Source organism: Ovis aries, chromosome 22 (assembly GCF_016772045.2).
Source record: "Ovis aries strain OAR_USU_Benz2616 breed Rambouillet chromosome 22, ARS-UI_Ramb_v3.0, whole genome shotgun sequence".
NCBI classification, from domain to species: domain Eukaryota; kingdom Metazoa; phylum Chordata; class Mammalia; order Artiodactyla; family Bovidae; genus Ovis; species Ovis aries.
In genome coordinates, this window is record NC_056075.1 from 42,148,800 (window position 1) to 42,166,529 (window position 17,730).

Genomic DNA, 17,730 nt, shown 5'->3' on the forward strand with positions numbered 1-17,730 from the left:
CAGTCTTCCCCAGCAGCGGGGCTTTTCCAATGAGTCAGCTCTTTGCATCTGGTGGTTTAATTGGGGGCACATCTTTTTTTAAATTATTTGTATTTGTTTGACTGTGCCAGGTCTTAGTCATGGCACTAGGGGTCTGAAGTCTTCCTTGGAATGTGCTGGATCTTTAGACATGGCATGCAAACTCTCAGTTGCAGAATGTGGGATCTAGTTCCCTGGCTAAGAATTGAACCTGGCCCCTTGCACTGGGAGCGTGGAGTCTTAGCCACTGGACCACCAGGCAAGTCCTAGGAGGCGCATATTTTAAAACACTGTCTTGTTTGCTGGAGCGTTCACTAACCCATCTGCTTACTTGGAGGTGTCTTATTATCTGCGGCACGTCCAACCCAGTCACAGCCTCATGGGATGTTTTTATTCCTAAGGTTCAATGCCCTGGGGAATGACTGTCCAAATCTGAAGTGTGGAGTTTTAGGCGCTCAGCTGTGTTCGACTCTTTGTGATCCTGTGGACTGTAGCCTGCCAGGTTCCTCTGTCCATGGGATTCTCTAAGCAAGGATACTGGAGTGGGTTGCCATTCCCTTCTCCAGGGAATCTTCCCGACCCATGGAATGAACCCATGTCTCCTGAACTGAAGGCAGATTATTTACCATCTGAGCTACCATAAGATGTCCCCAGTGTGAAACTCATCTGCCTCAAAATCAGGAGTCTAGGTCATATCATCCAAATGTGCACATCCATCTGATCATTTTCTTATAACACAGTAACCAACCCACAACCAGCAAGAAACCTCCTATGTCTATAGCTGAATCTGTTTCTCCCAATACTGTGATATTTACAGGGACTCATTTTTTCCCATATCAGATGAATAATCATTTATAAGGATGTAAGGAAAATCTTTGCTGTTGGTTATAAAAGTCAGGATTTCAGAAAAAGACTGACATTTTTTCTCTACATAAACAGAGGCAGGAGACTCATCTAACAGCTCAGGTAGGTCACGCCTTTCTTTTGATGGGACTTGAATATCAGCTCTTTGTGATTTATTGCTGGGCTCAGTTCATTCTTTGTCTAAGCTGCTGATATTTTCATGGCTTTAAGATGCCATTTAAAAGTGTTATTTGGAAATACTCCTTTCGATATTGTTACAGGTGATGATGTCTCTATGTGTGTGGGTTAGAGACACATATGTGCAGGCATGAAATGGCACTTCAAGGTCTTTTTGCAAAAGTTTTCCCCTTACTCAAAGGCATTTCCCTGAGTCTGTCCTTGACCTGGTCCTCCTCAGTGTTTTAAGAGGAGTCTTGCAGCCACACCCCATCACTCTCTTGAGCGCACCTTGGTCTTTCTTTTCACGGCCTTGTACTGGTGTAAGAAAGTATTAAACTTGTGTCTGTGTTTAACTAACAAATAGACTGCAGGCTTCCTGAGGCAGGAGATATACCTCTTTGATTTGCATCTGTATCATCAGAGCTTAACATGAAAGGCAGTCAGTTTCACTTCGAACACTGTTGAAATGACATTACACTGACTGAAGGCCCCACAGTCTGCATGCAACTCAGACACACGTGAGAGATGTGAGGAACAGGCCCCACGGTCAAGACAGGGGCATCCCTGCACACCCGCATCATCCCGCTGGCCTCCGAGGCCTGGGGCCAGTGGGCCTCCAGCGGTCTCCTGGGGACTCACAGGCCCCTCTGTCTGCAGGGGACTGGCCGGAGCTGCGGCTGGTGGGCGGCTCAGGACGCTGCTCAGGACGCGTGGAGGTCCTGCACCGGGGGGCCTGGGGCACCGTGTGCGACGACCTGTGGGACCTGAACGAAGCCGAGGTCGTGTGCCGGCAGCTGGGGTGTGGTCGGGCCATGTCCGCCCTCGGGAAGGCCCACTTCGGCCCAGGCTCTGGAGACATCTTCCTGGACAACCTGCAGTGTGCCGGGGCGGAGCGCTACCTGGGCCAGTGTGCCCACTCGGGCTGGTTGGAGCACAACTGCGGCCACCACGAGGATGCTGGGGTCATCTGCTCAGGTAGCCTCTCCCCTCTCGGGCTATAATTTCAGATGTCATGGTTGAAGACATAGTGGAACTATGCATCCCAGGTGGAATTTTTCAACCACCCATCCAACCATCCGTCTGCTCATTCTGTTGTCAGCCAATCCACGAGTGCCCACTGTGTGCCAGGCACTGGGCTCAGGCACACGCCCTGCCCTGGGCACCCCCCGGTTGCACATGGAAGGCCTTGAATGTTAGTGTGAACTGGCACCCCACAGCCCCACCTTGCTGAATCCTGGACCCCACCCCACACCTAGAGATTGTGATCAACTAGGTTTGGGAAGGGATGCTGGAATCTGCATTTTAACAGATGATCCGGGTGATCCTGCATAAGAGGGGCCACGGGTAATCCAGCCCTGGTGACTGGGGAAGGGCAGAGTTGACCCAGATGTTCTACCCCACCCTCTGGGGCCAAGGACCCTACCGGAGGCTGACTGGAATGTCCCAGGAGCAGCGCTCTAAGTCCTGGGCCCAAAAAGACCAGGGTCCTCCCCACTTCCTCCCCACCGGCCCCCTTGTTACCCTACCTCCTCCAAACTTTGGATTCACTAAAGAGAGTGACCTGTTGTCTTTTTTTGTGCATTCAGATTCAAAAGACCTGCCTCCTCCCACACCTCCAGGTATGTCCATATTTTTTTTTGTTGTTCAGGCAACTTTATAATAATAATAACATTGAATACTTATAAATGCTTTCAGGCACTGTTTTGGGGCCTGTGTAACTTATTTAATCTGCCCAATAACCTCTTAAAGTAAGTTGTTTGATTATTCCCATTTTTCAAGATAGGTAAACTGAGATACAGAAAATTAGTAATGTACCAAGGTGTAGCCATTGGACTTGAACCACAGGTGTCAAGGCTCTTGACCACCAATCTAATATACCACATCCGTTCATTGGCCCCAACTACACAAAGACCAGGCAAAAACTAACACAAAACGGGAGATGTTTAGCTCAGGCTACTACTTTTATCTTCAGGAAGTGAAACTGTTAATCTCTCAGTCATGTCTGACTCTTTGCAGTCCCATGGACTGTAGCCCACCAGGCTCCTCTGTCCATGGAATTCTCCAGGCAAGAATACTGGAATGGGTAGGCATTCCCTTCTGCAGAGGATCTTCCTGACCCGGAGACTGAACCCAGTTCTCCTGTATTGCAGGCAGATTCTTAACCATCTGAGCCACCGGGGAAACCTGCAAAAATGCATTTTAAATATTCTTTTACAGAAAGAGTAATTTGAGATGCAGAGAGGTTAAGTGATTTTCCTAGGATCATTCAACAAGTTAATGTGGGGACTAAGCTTTGATACTAATCAGTCTGACCCCAAAGTACATATTGGGAATCTTTTGCTTGTTTTCAAACAGTTTTTTAAGTTAATGATTGAATGATATTATTCTATAATAAAAACTGAAGATTGGAAAAGTCAAACACCACATGATGTGATGATTCTGAAATGATGCTGAAGGTAGTGAAAAGGCATTTCGTTTCATTGCAACAGACATTCCTAAGCATCTACATAGCAGCAGGCCTGATGCTAGGGTTTCTGAATAAACTCGTTTATTTAATCCCTACAATTGAGGACTGGAAGATCAAGAAGCCTTCCCAGGATAGCTCGGTTAGAAAGTAGTAAAACTGGAATTTTAAACCCCATCTCTCACCCTTTGAATCCTGTCCGTGCACAGCCTCAGAAAACACCACAGGGCACATGTCATTAACAGGAGCATCTGACTCGGTCATCTGCCTGAAGATGACCTGAATGTGTTCTGAGTATTCTTGGAGGGAGACCAGCTTTGTGTGTTGGGGTCGTGAGTAAGAGGAGAAAGGCCATCCAAAGTTAAAGGGCCAGTGCTGGGGTCAAGGGCAGTGGATATTCAAATTAAGCCTCATCTATAGTTTTCCCATTTATGTAATTCAGCTAAACTGAAAATTACATGGATTGATGGTGAAATGGGGAAGACCATACTGCGTGAATGATGGCTCAGCAGTAAAGAATCCGCTTGCAATACAGGAGACTCAGGTTCGATCCCTAGGTCGGGAAGATCCCCTGGAGTAGGAAATGGCACCCCACTCCAGTATTCTTGCCTGGAAAATCCCATGGATAGAGGAGCCTGGTGGGCTACAGTCCATGGGGTTGCAAGAGTCAGACACGACTTAGCGTCTAAACCAGTGCCACTGTATTGCATGAAAGGAGCCATCTGGCCCTCTCTTGCTGCTCTAAAATGTAGTGGTTTAAAGCAGCAACCACTGAATTATAAGCCATGGTTTGGTGGGTCAGGAACTGGGGCAGTTCTTGGCTGGGAGAGCCTTCTGCTCCATGCAGTGTAGAGCAGGTCCACCCAGTGGCTGGTCTGGAGAGTCCAGGACAGATGCACTCTCATGCCTGGGGGCCTGGTGGGGACTCAGCCAAGGGCCTGCTTCCTCTCCAGGTGGTCTCAGGGCCTCTTTACAGGGCCTCTCCAGCAGGGGAATAAGACTTCTTACAGAGTGGCTCAGGCTGGCTCAGGCTGGCTCAGCGTGCTGTGAGCAAGCCTGTGTTCCCAGAGACAGGAAGTGCAAGCTGCCAGTCTCTTATGGCACAGCGCAGCTTCTGCCATATTCTGCTGGCCAGAGCTTCCACAGAGACCACCCAGGCTCCAGGGAGGGGACCAGACCCCACCCCATGACCAGAGGCATGTTGGAAAACCTGCAGCCTTCCTCAGCCTGCCCCAGGACCGTAGAGAACATTCAGTCAGCACCTTCACACTTTTCTCTGTTTGCCCTAAGTACACGGACATTTCTAAGGAAACCCTTTACATTTTGCTAACTTGCAGATGAGACTAATTCTCCTGATGTCAGCATTATCCCCTTTTTTTCCCCCTTCTAGGTCTTTCCACAGCATCTCAGGATCATGTAACAGGTAGTTGCTTGTTTTAAACTGACATGGTTACTCCCTTTCAAAAGAACCATCAGACGAAATGCTAGGCGGTGTGCCCTGGATAGGGCACAAAGGCTGGCTTAGCGTGGGTGAGGGGCTGCCTCTGCTGCCCCAGCTACACCCGCCACAGCCCCTCCCACGATCAGGTGGGGCGGCCAGGACTCAGCCTGAGGATCCCCTCTGTTCTCACCTTGCTGAGGGGCGTGGCATTAGTATGGCCAATGCCTGGAAACACTGATTTTTTAACTAAAAAAGCAGCAGCTGGGAAGGGGCGTGTGGATCTGCCCAGATCAGAGTAGGCAGGAGGGGGACAAGGGACTCGAAGAAAACGTGGCTCAGTCCATCTGCCCATCTCAGCCCGCCTCCTGTGGGCACAGTCCTGTAATAGGCGCCCACGAAGGGTACCAGCCCATCACCACCCGCCGTGTGCAGTTCAGTTCAGTTCAGTCGCTCAGTCGTGTCCAGCTCTTTGTGACCCCATGGACTGCAGCACACCAGGCCTCCCTGTCCATCACCAACTCCCGGAGTTTACCCAAACTCATGTCCATTGAGTCGGTGATGCCATCCAGCCATGTCTCATCCTCCGTCGTCCCCTTCTCCTCCTGCCTTCAATCTTTCCCAGCATTCAGGGTCTTTTCAAATGAGTCAGCTCTTCCCATCAGGTGGCCAAAGTATTGGAGTTTCAGCTTCAACATCAGTCCTTCCAATGAACACCCAGGACTGATCTCCCAGTCCCTCTCTCCAGGACTGGTTGGATCTCCTTGCAGTCCAAGGGACTCTCAAGAGTCTTCTCCAACACCACAGTTCAAAAGCATCAATTCTTCAGCGCTCAGCTTTCTTTATATTCCAACTCTCACCTCCGTGCATGACCACTGGAAAAACCATAGCCTTGACTAGATGGACCTTTGTTGGCAAAGTAATGTGTAGAGGCTTCGGGAAACCCAGTCCCAGGGGGGTTTCAGTGTCAGTCTGACATTTGTAACCGACAAACAGCAGTCCACACCAGCTCCCTGGACTTCCTGTGTCCCTCACCACTTCCCATCCTCCATTGTGGGAAAGACCAGGAATCTGTGAGATTCCAGGAGGATTGCAAGGTGCTCAGGGGAGAAAGAAGAAAGCTCAGCATCTTCATAGTTTGGGTACAAGATTAATAAAATGTTATGCTTTCAAATTTCCTCTAAAATAATTTGATGATTCTAAGCTTTCTGCCTTTTTCATGTGGTGTGCTGTTTCAAATTTATATGTTTGTGTGTGTGTATAAATTTATTATATTAAATAATATAGTTATATTAATATGACAACCAGAATGGAAGAGTTAGATTTCACTTGTTTAATTCTTTAAAGTCCAAAACCTATAAGCTCCAGTCTGAGTAGATATTGAGATGAAGGAAAGGCAACCTACCCAGAAAAACTGGTGAAAAAGTAGTTAAAGGGATATCCCAGTCACACTCTCCCAGAACAGTCCACACCACCCCCATTGCCTTTGTCTTCAGTTCCTCAGACCCTCAGATCCTCAAAGTCACCCCTTCCCCACCACGTACAGCTCCACCTCTGTCTCTGCCTCTCTTTCCCAAACCCTCAAGCTGATCAGCTCCACCTATCTCCCAGCAAGTGAGACCTTCCACTTTAGAAAGAGTCAACAGGACAGAGATAATATTTTCCCCATTGGATGACAGAGGGAGGAGGGTGGGGAGCTCTCGCATCAGTGCGTTCTGTTGCTGCTGCTGCTGCTAAGTCGCTTCAGTTGTGTCCAACCCTGTGTGACCCCATAGACAGCAGCCCACCAGGCTCCTCTGTCCCTGGGATTCTCCAGGCAAGAATACTGGAGTGGGTTGCCATTTCCTTCTCGAATGCATTCTGACCCATCACAATTAGACTGAATAGGCTGTCCTTCCCAGAAGATGCTTAGGCTACAGATCTATTTATTCAGACTACAGCCTGACTCCACCAGGTCCTTAGTGGGATGACAGAAGTGATGCCATGGGGACATATCCTGACATCCTTTTTCTTGCTGTTTCAGGAGAAAGGAACTCTTGTGGAGGGGTCATTTCTAGTCTCTCTGGCTCATTTTCCAGTCCACTGTATCCGGAAAACTACCCAACAGACATCCAGTGTGTGTGGGAGATCCATGTGGATAAGAAGTTCCGCATAGAACTCATGATTCCAACTCTGAAGTAAGGAAACAACTCTTTAGAAGAAGCGTATGCATGCTAAGTCACCTTAGTCATGTCCGACTCTTTGTGACCCCATGGACTATAGCCCACCAGGCTTCTCTGTCCATGGGATTCTCCGGGCAAGGATACTGGGATGGGTTGCCAAGCCCTCCTCCAGGGGGTCTTCTGAACCCAGGGATCAAACCCGTGTCTCTTAGGTCTCCAGCATTGTCAGGCAGGTTCTTTATCACTAGCACCACATGGGAAGCCCCCTTTAAAAGAAGAGTCTACCTAAATAAGAATATTGCCTTGAAAAATTCATTAAGTGGTTTAATTCACGTATTTGACTTAACATTACTATGAGGAGTTTTTTTAAATTCATTTTTTAAAATTGTCCTTTTCAGCTTTGCCCTCATTGTACACTGGGTACCAGTATTTATCCTCTTAGACTTTCTTTTTCTTAATCTGAGTTTTAAGCAAGCAGTAAGAAGCTTTACCTACACATGCATTAGGCGACTACTCCAGCCATGAGCCCTGCATCCTCTATATGTCGCCTTAAAATGAAGTGAGATGGTAGTCAATGCTTCATCTCTGACATAAAAAGACTCTTCTACGTCACTGCCATTCTTTTATTGTCAGTTCATAAAATAAAAACTGACATTTTTGGCATGCTCAGGCTCTGTACTGTGCATTCTGTACGCCTTGTCACATTACAGCATCACTATAGCCCTAATAAAGATGTCCTTATCATCCCAGTTAAAGACTAAGAAGCTGAGACTCAGAGAGGTTATTCACCAAAGGCCAGCCTTCTAGGTCCATTGGATGTCAAAGGCCCCGCTCTTCACCAGTGTACAACGCTAAGGGGAGTCTGTGCAAAGCCCTTCTCCTTGTTGACTATGACACAGACCGTGCAACAAACACAGCAATACTGTGAAATGCTATGAAAATCCCCCTCTCATATGCACTCCACTGTTGCTCGGCCCATGGACTCAGACATGCCCTATTACAAAGAATATTCTAGAAATGTGTTATCTTTGTCAACTGAAACCTTAAGGATACAGCCCATAATGAGGTGAGAAGCTTGAACCCACACCTCTAAAACCTATCATGTTATCAGTTATCCATTTCTTCAAAATCAGCCCTCAGGACTGCCCTGGTGATCCAGTGGTTAAGACTCTGCTCCCAATGCAGGGGGCCCAGGTTTGATCCCTGGCTGGGGAACTATAAGATCCCATGTGTCATGTGGCGGGGGCCAACAACAACCAATCAGCCCTCATACACATCCCTGTGAATAATTACCAAAGTGCAAATACTATTCCACATGCTGACATTGTTTTTATTTCAAAATCAAGTTTTTCCTCCCCAAGAATTTGGGTGTGAAGAATGTTGTGAAATACAGAGTTAGGAAAATTGGGCTGTGATGTCAGTTACATGTTGATCAGTCAGGATGACCGTCTCCCGAGGTTTCATGTAAGTTGTGATTGGCTAAAATCAGTATGATTTCTAAGTTTCTATTACTGAGTTGCGGCTATAAACCTCACACATTCTTCAGAAAGAGATAAAATAAGTTTTGCTAATAAGGCATCTGAGAAGGTTAACTGATATTTTATGTATTAATATGTGATTCAAAGTATAATCCAAGTAGTTAATTCTGTGCGTGTCATACTTTTCGAGCTTTAAGATCTAGGAAGCCTTGGGACTTCCCAGTGATTAACAATCTTCTTCCATTGCAGGGGGCACAGATTTGAACCCTGATTGGGGGAACTAAGATCCAGCATGTCACATAGCCCAACCAAAAAATAAATAAACAAAAATAAACCTAAGTAAGCAATTTAAAAAAAAATCTAGGAAGCCCTAACCAGCTGCTAAGCCTCTGCTATGATTCCCCCAGACTGGAAGATATCCTTGGATGCCCGTCCGACTCAGTAGAAATCTTCGATGGCCCCAGGATCGCCTCACTCTCCATGGGGAAGTTCTGTGCCTCAGCGGCTGTGATGTTTTTCTCCTCCTCTGACATCCTGACTGTGGTGTTCCGGAGTGATTCCATGATCACCAACACTGGCTTTTATGCTCTGTTCAATGCGATACCCCAGGGCAGAAGAGAGTCAGGTAAGAAGCTTCAAGTAGGCTTTTGGCCTTGAAAAAAAAATAATAGTTTTCTAATTTAAGGGATTCTCCTATTAGCAGAAGCATGGGCTTCAGTTTTAAAAGCTCCCCTACAATTAGCCAGAAAGGCCCTGCTGTATCACTGCTAGCTTTTTTCACTAAGAAGGTCTCGTGGGCAATTGAAATAAAGCGGTGATGGGCTTCCCAGGTGGCACTAGTGGTAAAGAACCCACCTGTCTATGCAGGAGATGCAGGTTCCATCCCTGAGTTAGGAAGATCCCCTGGAGGAGGAAATGGCAACCCACTCCAGTATTCTTGCCTGCAAAATCCCACGGACAGAGGAGCCTGGCAGGCTAAAGGCCATGGGGTCGCAAAGAGTCAGCCACAACCAAGCTACTGAGCACATGTGCAGCCTATATGCGAACAGGCAGGCAGCTCCTCTCCACGGCTGCCTCCATCACAGCCCACCGCCCTGGACCTGTTACTGTCCAGGGTGCTGAAAGGTAAAGTCTGTCTTCCAAGAATCCTCCTCCCTCCACCAGATGGCTCACTTTACATCTTGCTTTTTTTGAACCCTAGACTCACCACATTAAAGGCCTCAGTTCAGTTCAGTCGCTCAGTCGTGTCCGACTCTTTTTGACCCCATGAATCTCAGCACGCCAGGCCTCCCTGTCCATCACCAACTCCTGGAGTTCACTCAAACTCATGTCCATTGAGTCAGCGATGCCATCCAGCCATCTCATCCTCTGTTGTCCCCTTCTCCTCTTGCCCCCAATCCCTCCCAGCATCAGAGTCTTTTCCAATGAGTCAACTCTTTGCATGAGGTGGCCAAAGTATTGGAGTTTCAGCTTTAGCATCATTGCTTCCAGTGAACACCTAGGACTGATCTCCTTCAGAATGGACTGGTTGGATCTCCTTGCAGTCCAAGGGATTCTCAAGAGTCTTCTCCAACACCACAGTTCAAAAACATCAATTCTTTGGCACTCAGCTTTCTTCACAGTCCAACTCTCACATCCCATACTTGACCACTGGAAAAACCATAGCCTTGACTATGGGGACTCATTAATGGATAGACCCTATAGCTCATCATTCCAGAGCCAGGTCCAGTTTGCACCCAAAAAAATACTTATCTGTCAGTTGTGGGGCCACAGTAACTCAGGTCGCTAGGAATTCAGGTAGAAATTTCCAGTTTGTATTTTAAGGCTGGGGGGTGGGGGGCTGGGAGGGTGTTTTTGAATGAGGGAATTCCTTATGTATTTGACCTTCCAAAGGCATGTGTGAGATCTTGCCCTGGAGAGGCTAAGTAAAGTCCAGGAGTTGAAATCCAGATGATTCATTGACTCAGGATCATCATTTATTCATCCAATAGTATTCACTAAGGTCCTACTGTGTGCCAGCCCCATGCAACCAACAGTACAGTGCCCTCCCCCCTGCAGTTTACGGTCGGGCAGGTATGGGTGAGTGGGGGAGGATCAAGACACAGCAAACAAGCAGATAAACAAGATGATGTGAGGCTGGTGATAAGGTTGGGAACAGAGAGCCACGTGGGATGGAGCTGCTGCTACCGTGGACTGAAAGGGATGGACAGCCTTGCTGAGCAGGCCATATGTGAGGAGTGACTATAAAGGGGCATTCTTGGCAGAGAGAAGAGCAATGCGCAGGCTCTCAGGGAGGAAAGAGTTGGACATGTCAAAGAAACTGAAAGAAGGCAAGCCTGTGAGCACAGTAAGGGAAGAATGTCCCCAGGTGTCGCCAGGGGACAGCAGGTGATTCCAGCAGGACACAGCCTGTCAACTCAGAAAAAGCCAGTCCCTTTGGGCTTTATGGAGTCATAGACTCCCTTGTGGCCAGGTGCCTTCAGGGGATTAAATCTACGCTTATCCAAACACTTGTCCAGGACCTGCCCAGAGAAGCAGCCAGGAGCCCATTGCCCCAGGAACCCAGCTTTGTGACCCACAGAAGCACAGGGCAAGATCTGTAGGACCCAAGGTGTATCGGGGCTGAGCGCTGTGCTTCGTGTGCATGCTGTTGTTGACTTGGCACCCCATTTTACAGATGAGGAAACTGAGGCCCAGGGAGATAATTTGTCAAAGGTTATACAACTAGGGAGCAGGAGAGCTGGAATCTAAACCCACCTCTCTCATGTATTACAGACTTGAGACAGCCTTAATAAGGCTTCATTCTTGCATTTATTTGACCTAGCTGCAAATATGGGAGCTAGAAATCCTTCCTATTTAAAACTACCTAAACTCAAAGGTAAAATCTTGCTTTGTTTGGAAGATGAGCCAGAGCTGCAGCTGGTGGATGGTTCTGAACGGTGCTCCGGACGTATGGAAATCCTGCACCAGGGAGCCTGGAGCACTGTGTGTGACGAACTGTGGGACCTGAATGAAGCAGGGGTCATGTGCTGGCAGCTGGGGTGGGGTCGGGCCATCGCTGCCCCCAGGAAAGGCCCACTTCAGCCTGGGCTCTGGAGACATCCTCCTGGACAACCTGCAGAGTTCGGGGAGCGAGAGCCAGAGCCGCCTTGGCCAGTGCCCCAGTTCCGGCTGGTCAGACCCCAGCTGTGGTCACCATGAGAATGCTGGCGTCGTCTGCTCAGCTACCTGGCTCTCTCTTCCAGGGGCAGGTTTTTTCTGATCTTTCAGCAGCTCAGGGATGGAAGAAGGTGTGTGCAGAGCAGGGCTGGTGACCTGGCAGAAGGTGTCCCTTCAGCCAGGCTGACAGAGAATGCCAAGAACTGGGCTCTCTTGGGAACACACCCTCAAGGGCCGCATAATTGTCAAGGCGTGTCTTCTGCAGCTCCTCTAGGGTCTGGAGCTGTTTACCAAACATGCCCTTTCTTGCTTGTGTAACAGGAAACCTGCCTGCTTGGGACCTGCGGAAAACCGCCACTTGTCCTGATATAATTTAACACAGATTTCCTAAATCTATCTTTTTCAGTGCATGCAGATGCAGGGGACTGGGCTCCAGACGTGACTCCTGCACCCCCAGGTAGGTCTGACCCTGCACTTCCAATATCTCTGCAAAGTAAATAAGAAATATAACCTCTTTCAGGGAGATCTAGGTTCGATCCCTGGATCTGGAAGATCCCCTGGAGAAGGGAATGGCAGCCCACTCCAGTATTCTTGCCTGGAGAATTCCATGGAGAGAGGAGCCTGGGGGCCTTACAGTCCTTGAGGTCGCAAAGAATCAGACACAACCGAGCAACTAACATGCACAACCTGTTTCAGCATCCCAACAGAGGTGGACAGTGACCTAGACTCTGGAATCACCCAGGGAGCTTTAAAATTTTATGATACTGAAGCTGCACCCCAGACCAGTCACCTCAGAACCTCTGGGTCTCACCCAGTCATTGGTGATATTTAAAACTTCCTGTGTAATTTCAGTGTGTGGCCAAGGCTGAGAGCCAGCGGCTTGTATGAGAAGCTGAGACTCATGTTGCCCAAAGGAAATAGCATCCGACACTCTCCTCTCTGGACGGCAGATCAGGGAGGGACAGGAGGGACTGAAAGAGGATGTCCCATCGCAGTAGCCAAGCAGAGGGTTGATGTGGAGTAGAGGAGGTGGGAAGGTCTACCTCTCAAGAACACGAGTTAGAGAATCAAGGTATGCAGGCAAAGAAAGACACACTGAATGTCAAACTCTCCCAGTGGGTCAAGAGCAGATCGGGCGTGAGAAGCAAAAACGGTTACGGCTCCTCTGTGGGCCTCCTGGCTTAGCCAACACAGCAGGGATAGAGGAAGGTACACCTTCTTCAGGTAAACTACTCAAAATCCATGTGATCTGCAGCCCCCAACACTGGAGATTTCAGCTGTCAGAGCCTCTGGCACATGCCTGCCTCTGCAGAACAAGTTCTTAACTGCCAGCTTCCCTGATCACTGGCACCCTGGGCCCCATCCAGCCTCCTCCCAGCTTTACCCAGTGACTGCTGCCACCCTGTGCCCTCCGTGGGAGTCTGGGTTGGGGAAGGCCAGGGGTGCACCTCACAGTGTTTGGGGGCCAGGCACGGTGGCCGGCAACTGCCCCAATCCTTGGCTGGCGCCGCTATGGCGCACGTGGAGGGATACTTGGTGGGGGCCTCTTTTCCTCCAGTCCAGGTCCCGAGGGCATCCCAGGTGGAAGACACCATCCCTTGTAGGCCTTCTGGTGTGGGTTGCAGAGGTGGGTCCGTGCGAAGGGGCACGTCTTACTTCCCTGGACTCCTTGTCCAACCTGCCTTTCCCCACCACGGCTCTCAGCTTCCCAGGTTTTGTCCCTCGGTATTTTGGCACCTGATAAATGTCTGCAGGGACAATGGCATGCTCACGAGCCTGGTGCTGTGACTGTGAGTGATGCCTCATGACTGGTCACTCTCAGGACAGCCCTTGGGTTGGTGGGCCCAGCGCAGAAGAGAAAACAAATCACATGACTGCGTTGTCTGTGATTTCTTGGTGAATCACCGAGAGAAGGGGAGTAGCTACATCTCAGTCGGGGAGCTAAGAGGAATGAGTGTGTCCACACCATGTATTGAGACTCAAGACTAGTAGCACCTTCGTTCATTTGCACTTAAGTAGAAGGTGATGTCATCGGGCGAATCTCTTTCCTGATTTTCTTTGGTTTTGATTTTTGCAGCTGCTGTTCCCCAAGCGCCTGTCCTACCAGGTAACACTCTTGCATTGAAAGTATAACCCCTAAAGGACAGAATGATGATTGTTGTTCAGTTGCTAAGTCATGTCTGACTCTTCGATCCAATGGACTGCAGCATGCCAGGCTTCCCTGTCCTTCACTATCTCCTGGAGTTTGCTCAAACTCATGTCCCTTGAGTCAGTGATGCCATCCAACCATTTTTTCTGCTTTTATGAATTAGAATTGTGGTGATAATTCATAAAAGTAGAATAGACATCCGCTGTCCTGGTTGCATGAGGGAGAGGAAGCGGGGGATGGAGCCCTCCCAAATGGGTGGATTGTCTGCATCTCAGTTGAGCTGATTTGCATGACAGGAAGCTGGGACAGGATTAATGAAGTGTCCTTGACACCCCGCAACTGCCATGTATATATCCAATCCATTTCCAGCCTCACCTACAATCTTAGGGTCCTGCCTACCCATCACACATCTTTCCTCCACCCTCACCCTCACCCCTTGGGGGTTCGACCACACTCCAGCCACGGCTATGTCTACACCAGCATGATCCCTTCCCATTTTGTGATTCACTCTTGAGCTTGGTGGGATTCTGGGTTCCATACCTGGGAAAAGGTAAGGTACCTGTTTGAAGACTCCAGCCATGGGTCTCCTCATCCTGTTTTCACAGGAGGAAGTAGCTCCTGTGGGGGTGTCATTTCAAGTCTGTCAGGATCCTTCTCCAGTCCCCAGTACCCAACCAACTACCCCACTGACGTGGAGTGTGTCTGGGTGATCCACCTGGCTGAGAAGTACCGCGTAGAGCTGACGATCCCCACCCTGAAGTAAGCAGTTGTGTCTTTCTCTGCTTCAAGGGCCGGTTTGGATTTGAATCGTGCTTTCCCCAAGAGGTTGCCTTTCCAAGTGCCTGACTCATTAGCTGCTATAACAAAAATTTAATAGACTGGGTGTCTTAATAAACAACAGAAGTTTATTTCCTGTAGCGTCCCCATGGTGTAATGGTTAGCACTGTGGACTTCGAATCCAGTGATCAGAGTTCAAATCTCTGTGGGACCTATCTATCTTTTGGGCTTCCCTGGTGGCTCAGATGGTAAAGAATCTGCCTGCAATGTGGGAGACCTGGCTGAGATTCCTAGGTCAGGAAGATCCCCTGGAGAAGAGACTGGCAATTCTTGCCTGGAGAATCCCACGGACAGAGGAGCCTGGTGGATCGTGAAGTTGCATAAGTTGGACACCATTGAGTAACTAGATGACGTGACATGACGAACAAAAATATAATAGACTGGGTGTCTTAATAAGCAACAGAAGTTTGTTTCTCACAGTTGTGCAGGCTGGCAAGTCCAAGATAAGTACACCAGCAGGCTCAGTGTCTGGCGAGGGCCTGCTTCCAGGCTCACAGATGGCTGGATTTCACTATGACTTCAGTTGAGGGAGGGGACCTGGAGCTTTCTCAGCCTCTTTATGAGGGCACTAATCCCATCATGAAGGCTCTGCCCTAACAACCTAGTCACTGCCCAAAGGCCCTACCTCCTAAGACTATTACTATTGAGGGTTAAGTTTCAACAAATGAATTTTGAGGGGACACAAACCTTCTGCCTACAGCACCATCTGACAAATCCCTTCACATGTTAGGTGAAAACTGGTCTGGTCATCTGAGCTTAAGGAGTTATTTTTTAATTTTTTTTTCAGATTGTATTTTATTTTTTAAATTAATTTGTTTATTTTAATTGGAGGCTAATTACTTTACAATATTGTGGTGGTTTTTGCCATACACTGACATGAATCAGCCATGGGTGTACCTGTGTCCCCCATCCTGAATCCCCTCCCACCTCCCTCCCCATCCCATCCCTCTGGGTCATCCCAGTGCACCGGCTTTGAGTGCCCTGTTTCATGCATCAAACTTGGACTGGTGATCTATTTCACATGTGATAATATACATGTTTCAATGCTATTCTCTCAAGCCATCCTACCCTCGCCTTCTCCCACAGTGTCCAAAAGTCTGTTCTATACATCTGTGTCTCTTTTGCTGTCTCGAATATAGAGTCATCGTTCAGTTCAGTTTAGTTCGGTTGCTCAGTCATGTCCGACTCTTTGCAACCCCATGGACTGCAGCATGCCAGGCTTCCCTGTCCATCACCAACTCCCGGAGTTTATGCAAACTCATGTCCATTGAGTCAGTGATGCCATCCAACCATCTCGTCCTCTGTCGGCCCCTTTTCCTCCCGCCTTCAATCTTCCCCAGCATCAGGGTCTTTTCAAAATGAGTCAGTTATTCACATCAGGTGGCCAAAGTATTCGAGTTTCAGCTTCACTATCAGTCCCTCCGATGAACACCCAGGACTGATTTCGTTTAGGATGGACTGGTTGAATCTCCTTGCTGTCCAAGGGGCTCTCAAGAGTCTTCTCCAACACCACAGTTCAAAAGCATCAATTCTTCGGCGCTCAGCTTTCTTTATAGTCCAACTGTTGTTACCATCTTTCTAAATCCCATATATATCTGTTAATATACTGTATTTGGTGTTTCTCTTTCTGACTTACTTCACTCTGTATAATAGGCTCCAGTATCACTTAAGGAGTTGTAATCACTGAGCTCAGCTTCCCATGCAGTTGGAGAAGACCCCATGAGCATCCCTGACGCCATCATGGAGGGAGCCCCAGCTGGGGTGACCCACACTTGAAGACCCACCCCTCCACTCTCAGCCGGCCCCGTTTGGGACACAGCCTCTTCCTCTGGCTGAACCCCAGTCTGTTCATCGTCATTACCTTTTCTGACCTTTATCTTTCCACCTGGTGCTACACACAAGAGATCATCTTCCTCTTCAGAAAATTTCTATCCTGTTCCTACTAAGACTTTTCTTTTGCATACTAAATACCCTCAGTTCATTTGTTCCTCATATCCCTCCTTGGTGGGGGAGCTGAAATAGACCAGAAGAGACAAGAGACTGGCTGACCTGGACCAGTCCCAACAGGGAGGGGACCGAGAGGGCAGCAGACTCAGACAGCATCAGAGGGGTCAAGTCCACGAGGGAGATGTGTGGTTAGAAGGAGATGCAGGAGACTGGCAGGAGACTGCAGTTTCTGGCTGCATGTGATGCAAAAATTTGACTTTATGTATAACATTCTGGCAGATTTCCTTGGGGAGCTTAACTCTGCTTTCACCTCCTCAGCTTAGAGGATGTCTACGGGTGCCCTTACGATTTCATCGAAGTGTTTGATGGACAGCAAGTCGCCTCACTCTCCTTGGGCAGATTTTGTGCTGGAACCGAGCTCACATTCCACTCTTCTTCAAACATCCTGACCACGGTGTTCAGGAGTGATGCCAGGATCACGAACATGGGGTTCTACGCCCTATACAGTGCCGTCCAGCAGAACGAAAGGGAGAGCGGTGGGTATCCTAACGCAGACTTCAGAGGGATGTCCGGTCTAATGTGCACCCTTTCCCTTAAGAGAGGAGATGCTTTTGTAAATCTGACCTGTGGGTTCCACCCGTATTACTGACATCTGAGTGACAGCACTCTGACACTGACAGCCCCCAGGTCACCCCTCCCCTTGCTCTGCCCCTCACTGTCGTCTTCCTCCACCAAGATGTCCCCCTAAAGAGACAGAGAGCCGAGTCTCACGTCTTACCAGGGCCGTGCATGTTGAGGGAGGGCGCATGACAACAGCCTCCTCCTTCTCCAAAGGAAGCAGAAATGCAATAAAGCAGATCCTTCTAGGAGAAAACCATCTCAAACTTCAACTGCCAGCCCACCTGTTTCCAGCCGAGTTCAATGCAGAAACCACCATCCAGACCACTTCCTATACAAGATAGGAAGACGATTACAGAGCTCTCGGCAGATGCTGTGCCACTTTTCCCTCCGTCAGGGGACTTCGGAGAGTATAAAAGGGACTCAGAAACAATTGC

At 48.7% G+C, this 17,730-nt stretch overlaps 1 protein-coding gene across 1 annotated transcript in view; it reads left to right on the top strand.

Moving 5' to 3' along the window:
* Positions 1 to 17,730, top strand: part of LOC101102109 (deleted in malignant brain tumors 1 protein) — a 75,183-nt gene that overhangs the window by 20,240 nt on the left and 37,213 nt on the right. Inside the window, 8 exon segments of the mRNA XM_042238611.1 lie at positions 1,683 to 2,016; positions 2,628 to 2,660; positions 4,896 to 4,928; positions 6,967 to 7,120; positions 8,991 to 9,208; positions 11,486 to 11,646; positions 11,648 to 11,814; positions 14,559 to 14,609. Of these exon segments, the coding sequence (XP_042094545.1) occupies positions 1,683 to 2,016; positions 2,628 to 2,660; positions 4,896 to 4,928; positions 6,967 to 7,120; positions 8,991 to 9,208; positions 11,486 to 11,646; positions 11,648 to 11,814; positions 14,559 to 14,609 (1,151 nt within the window).